The sequence below is a fragment of the Cupressus sempervirens genome, chromosome 1 (genome assembly GCF_028749045.1).
Source record: "Cupressus sempervirens isolate cs-2001-9-10 chromosome 1, ASM2874904v1, whole genome shotgun sequence".
NCBI lineage: Eukaryota > Viridiplantae > Streptophyta > Pinopsida > Cupressales > Cupressaceae > Cupressus > Cupressus sempervirens.
The window spans coordinates 648,085,885-648,091,839 of record NC_143118.1 but is presented as its reverse complement, the minus strand read 5'-3'; the positions used below and the strand labels follow the sequence as shown (position 1 = coordinate 648,091,839).

The following is a 5,955-nucleotide window of genomic DNA, read 5'->3' as shown; positions in this document are numbered from 1 at the left end:
AGACCTCCATGTGTCTTAGGGATCCTAAAGGGTGCTAAGAGCTCTTAGGACCCCTTAAAACCCATTAGGACCCATTAGGATCCCTTACAATGCATTAGGACACATTAGTGTGTCTTATGATAGTTATTATTCTCTAAGCTTTCCTAAGGGGCATCAATGGGTTGTAATGTGTCTTAATGGATCTCAATGTGTCTAAATGAGTCATAATGGGAATTAAGGCATTGTATGACCATATAGGTTCCATTGCACCTCCTTTGGACACATTAGGACCTTTTAAGACATATTAGACCCCTAAACTATGCCTTTTGATGACTAATGTGTTCTAAGAGGTCCCAATGTATACTAATGTGACTTAATGATTCTTATGGTGTTGTATGTTCCATGCAAGTTCCTAGGAGAAATTAGATGCATTACAATCCCTTAGAACACATTATAATGCATCAAGGAATATTGAACCGATTAGTGTGTCATATGCTCCTTGATGTGTTCTAAGGGGTATTGATGGATTTTAATGCATCCTAATGGGCTCTAATGCATCTTAAGGGGTCTTAGGACCACTTAGGACCCATTATACCCCATTATGATACATTATGACCATTTATAACCCATTTGTAAGTCTTACACCATTTTATTTTCTCTAAGGGGTCCTAATGAGTTCATATGGGTTATAATGTGTTTTAAAAGATCTCCATGTGTCCAAAGGGGTCCTAAGAGGTCTTAAGACCTCTTAAAACACATAAGGATTGACTAGGACCCATTACAATGCATTAGGACACATTAGGACCCCTTAGGACACATTAGTGTGTGTTATGACAATTATTATGCTCTAAGGGTTCCTAATGGATTCTCATGTGTCATAGTGGGTCCCAAGGAATTTTGAGGTCTCTCTCTCTCTCTCTCTCACACACACACACACACACACACACACACACACAAGGGGGAGATATATGCGAGAGAGAGCATGAGAAAAGGGGGAGAGGGTGAGAGACACAAGGTGGAGATAGATGGCAATTAGGGAAAATAAATAACCTAGGAGGGGGAGATATATGTGTGAAAGTGAGAAAGGGGAGATGAAGGGTGGGTGTGGATTATATCACACACAACAGGAGCATTTTATTGTAGAGTATTATGGTGAAAAATTGCTCTATTGGTTTCATGGCTCCAAAAACAATGAGATAATTATGAGGTCCAAATGCTTAATTTTTCTAATTCTAATGCTTGATTTGAACTTACATGTTCTCTAACCTTCTCTTTTGACCACTTAACACACTTTTTGCATGTTATTTTGTATTTTATTTGGTTAAATTAGGGGATGATCAAATCATTCAATTTCAAGGTATTTTAAAATAAGACTCTTTAAAATCTGTTAGAAAGGTTAATCTTTCCTTGGATATATTTTAATTGGGATATTCCAAGGGTCCCTACATGTAGTTTGTCCACTTGTACACATGTGGAGGACATGTCATTGTTTGTCCTTTATTCCACATGTGAGGACAACTCTTGTTTATTTCTTTATTTAGTTTATCCTCCTTAAGAGGATTGTGACACTTTGCACACACCTATTATGAATGTGGCATTCATAGAAATGGGAGTTACAAATGCAACTCCTCTCTCATCTCTATATAAGAGATGCTCCTCCTTCTTTCTTCACAACTACAACACCACTCTAAGCACTTGATGTTATTGTATTGAGCTACTTTTGCTCCAACACTCTCTCTCTCTCTCTTCTCTAGGCATTTGCCTTCATTCATAATACTCACAAGGGGTTTTCTTTGCTTTCCCCTTATAAATCCTTGTCTCCATTGTTGAACCATCTTGGTGTATGCTCTTGGAGTTGCTTATCTTATGGTAACATTGTTTCACACTTAACTTACTTGGATTGTTTCTCGTTCCTTGCTCAACATTATCATTTCTTACAAAATCTAATTCATAAATCATATGTAAAAAGAACTCTTAATCTTGATTAATTAAATGTTTACCCAAGTAAATGAAAACTACCATTAAATTTTTTTTTTTTGAAAAAAAGAAAGAAAAGAAGTACTTATATTAAATAATTGAATAATTTTATTATTAGTTATTTATTGAAAAGGAAAAAAAAGATTTTGAATAGAACTAGACATTTTACAGATAATAAACATTTGCAACATTCAATAATAATAATTTGGAGTACAATACATGATACTGTAATACATAACCAACACGTTACAATATGCAGATAAGGATTTGGGGAAAATGGAATTAAAAGTACGAATAATAAAATGAATATTTATATAATAAAAAATAAAAATCTTTCCAGAAGTAGGAATTTACAATAATCAATTGTTTTCAGTAAAATACTTTTAACATGGACAACATTCCATAACCCGCTCCTTACAATACGCATGCAAGGATCTGAAAAGATAAATAAATGATACATTCCCCTCGAAATCAAGAAAAATCATTCGCCATTGGAAGACAATATCTGAGGTTGTTGAGAGCCTTGTTGTACTTGATAAATCCCATAAACCAGAACTCATGATCTTCCACCGTTAAAATCTCAATATACCTTTTCGCAGGATCCTCCATACTCACCAACGGTTCCACAGCCTTCACCTTCGCCACCGGTATCGCCACCTGCAATCAAAACCACCCACAATTCTCCGTCATCTCGCAGAAATAAACGAATGTACATTACACCTTTCTGTTACTCAGAATTCAATCAATTAAGGCCCAAAAGCTTCTTACAAAAGAATGAATTTTGATTTTAACTCACTTTGTAATAAGCCCAGTGCTTTTTCCCAGAGTAAAGAAGCAAACAAAGCGGGCGGTCGCTGCAGAAACAGACATTGAGTGTAGAAATGAAGAGGGTTCCGCCCACTGGACCTGTCGACGTGGACAAATAACAGGCGTAGGTTTTGCGTAGTTTTTCGTTGGGTTGCACATTGAATGTGTGTTTGTACAGAGACTTGAATCCTCCTTTTCCCAGCGCCTTCGCAGCCACGCTCATCTTTCCCCACGCTGCCTTTGACACGCTTTCCCCTGTTTTCACTGCATTTTTGCACAAACTCCATTAAAACCCAGTTGCTGAAAACTTGAAAACCTGTCCACAAAGTTTGTTATTTGATGACTGAAGACTCATGCACCACGATGGCTGTTATAAATGATATTATATTATAGGAGTTTTCATATGCTGTTTATGTTAAAGCAGTCAAAATCAGGGATTGTTCCTTAATTATAAAAAGAAGAATAACCAAGTCACAGATTAAAAACTAAAAATTACAGCAACAGTAAGAAACATAAACGGTGCACTGACAGAAACTATCAGCACATATCCCCTTTCCTAATATAAAAATTCTATCTTAATAATAACAAACATAAACAATCCAGTGAAAGAAGGCTATCAGCATATATCGCCTTCTTTAATATAAAAAACCCATTGTAAAAGCTAATTCAAAACAAAGTTAACATAATCCCATCAGACAGGACCCCTATCAACTACAACCATACAGTAAAATATGATTTCTCTATAATTGACATCCAGATATTAGGTTTATGCTTATTGTTTCTTTGTTTTCCCTGTCAACCACAACTATACAGTAAAACATGACTTCTTTATGACTGGCCTTCAGATGTTAGGTTTATGCCTATTATTTCTATGTTTTTCTTTGTTAAGTTGTTGGTATAAATCATATTAATGGGTAAGTCTGGGTAGAATTCTAGTGAGCCATGTAACCAAATTTAAATTAAAAGTATTGTTTAAGGTTTGATTTAATAATATATAAAAAAATCTACATATCATAGGAACCATCTAAACAAATCAATATGTATATACTATTTAAATCAAGTTGTGCATTAAAACTCAAGATTTGATGTGATGCAAAATGTGACCATTTTAAGAACATCCTTTTCTATAACCATGCTAATGCCCTTATGTTATAGCACTGCCCTAGCCTATTGCATCACAAACATTGCCTAAGCAAATCAAATGCTAGTGTACTCTTTAAACCAAAATTTGCATTAAAATTTAAGATTTGTTAAGATGCAAGAGACCGTGGTAATGTCCTGATGTCAAGGACATTCATATAATAGCAATACTGATGCCCTTGATGCTACGCCATTGTCATAGTCTATTACATCACACACCACCTAAAAAGATAAAATGTGTGTGGTTTAAAGCATAATAGTTTACTATGATGCAGTACATCAAGGACATCTATACTATAACAATTGGGATTCCCTTGACACTGTATCATTGTCATAGTCTATAACATTACAAACATCACCTAAACTACTCAAAACTTGTGTATAATTTTTAGCAAATAATTCATCATTGTTGTGATGCAATGTCACGATGTCAAGAACATCCATACTATAACAATATTGATGCCCTTCACGCTGTAACATTACTATAATCTCTTACATCACAGTCACTACCTAAACAAATTAAAATTATGTGCTGATTGAAATGACATAAGCATCAATATATAGAATTTGTTGCGATACAATAGATTATGATAATGCCACAACATCAAGAACATCTATATCACAACAATATTGATCTCTTGATATTATAACATCAGCATAGCCTGTGAAATGATAGATGCCACCTAAATAAATCAAAACTTATACATGGTATAAAATTTAGATCTAAAAATGAAAACGCAACTTTTACATAAACCCAGAAGAAAACATCATTTCATTTTTTGAAATGAGGGCAGTAAGCTTACAGTTAAGCCAGACATTTGATGCCAGATTCTCAGCCTTCTTCCATGCATTCGACAGTTTGTTGAATCCCCTGGCGGTTTTCTCCATAGAATCTACAACACAAAAACACCATTTCATAAAATGAAACCAACAAATAGCACTGCCAAATCATTCAAATTCTCACGATTCAATCAGATCAAACAAAGTGCATACCATTCGATCGGAGGGATGGTTGGAAAACGTAAGGATTGATGAAAATGGTTTCTTCCGACTCCTCCTCAGATGGGTTCGCAGGAACCCACATAACATGGAAGCTCCATTGTTGGGCTTCCTCCTCCTCCTCCTCCTTGCTGTAATACTCTGCCAAAAGAAGCTCCTTGTAAGTTTCCTCTACACTCCTCCTTCCCTTTCCCATTTTAGAAACCCAATTCAATTCGCCATATAAATTTGGGAAGTTAAGATTGCATACAACTGTATGGATACAATTCAGTTTATGCTGCTATTTCTGGGTTTATATAAAAGGTTTCCCTCAGAGTGAGATTTCAAATTTCTGGTCCACGTTCATTTCCAATGACAAATTAAACATTTTTCCATGCATGGGATTAAGCCAATGTGTTTTTCACGGTAGACAATCTTTCATGGTGTTAAAACTCCAAGGTATTTGTTGTATTCATAGTTTTTACAGGTTGGCTATTTCAACCTTGGTAAATGGAGAGGAGTATAATAGGGCTTCTCTAGCTGTCACCTCTAGTCTGGAAACAGACTACTCATGATTTGCCCCTTTCTATGAGGATTATGTTAGTAAAAAGGTCGTTTACTAGGTATCTTTACAACTGTTTTTATTATTATAATATTGGAAATTTGATTTTAATGGTTTTCAAGTAAATTATTCTAATAAAAGTAAATATATAGTTTCAACTTTCAAGTATGCATCTTTATCATACATATGAGTAGGAATCGACTAGATTAATTGATGAATAATATAAATTGTGTAACTTCATATGTTAATATAGAAAATTAATTGTAATAGAATCAAGTAATTAGTGCTTGATTTTATGAATGAGTGTGATTTTTTTAACTTAATTATAAAAGAATGAAATAATTAGTGCTTGATTTTATGAATGAATGTGATTTTTTAAAATTAATTATAAAAGAATGAGGTAATTAGTGCTTGATTTTATGAATGAATGTGATTTTTTTATTGAATAGAATAAATCTATATAGTAGAAATTTTATGATTCTCACGATTGGAAATCTCAGTTTTGAAGATTA

At 34.2% G+C, this 5,955-nt stretch overlaps 1 protein-coding gene across 1 annotated transcript; it reads right to left on the bottom strand.

The window, feature by feature from the left end:
• Positions 1-2,372: 2,372 nt before the first annotated feature.
• LOC149579566 (GEM-like protein 5) lies at positions 2,373-5,310 on the bottom strand. Its single transcript, XM_089810731.1, has 4 exons — positions 4,897-5,310; positions 4,707-4,796; positions 2,753-3,027; positions 2,373-2,613 (listed from the first exon to the last, which is right to left on the bottom strand). Exons 1-4 carry the CDS (start codon positions 5,096-5,098, stop codon positions 2,428-2,430), a joined length of 753 nt encoding a protein of 250 aa, XP_089666857.1. The 5' UTR covers positions 5,099-5,310; the 3' UTR covers positions 2,373-2,427.
• Between the last annotated feature and the right edge of the window lie 645 nt (positions 5,311-5,955).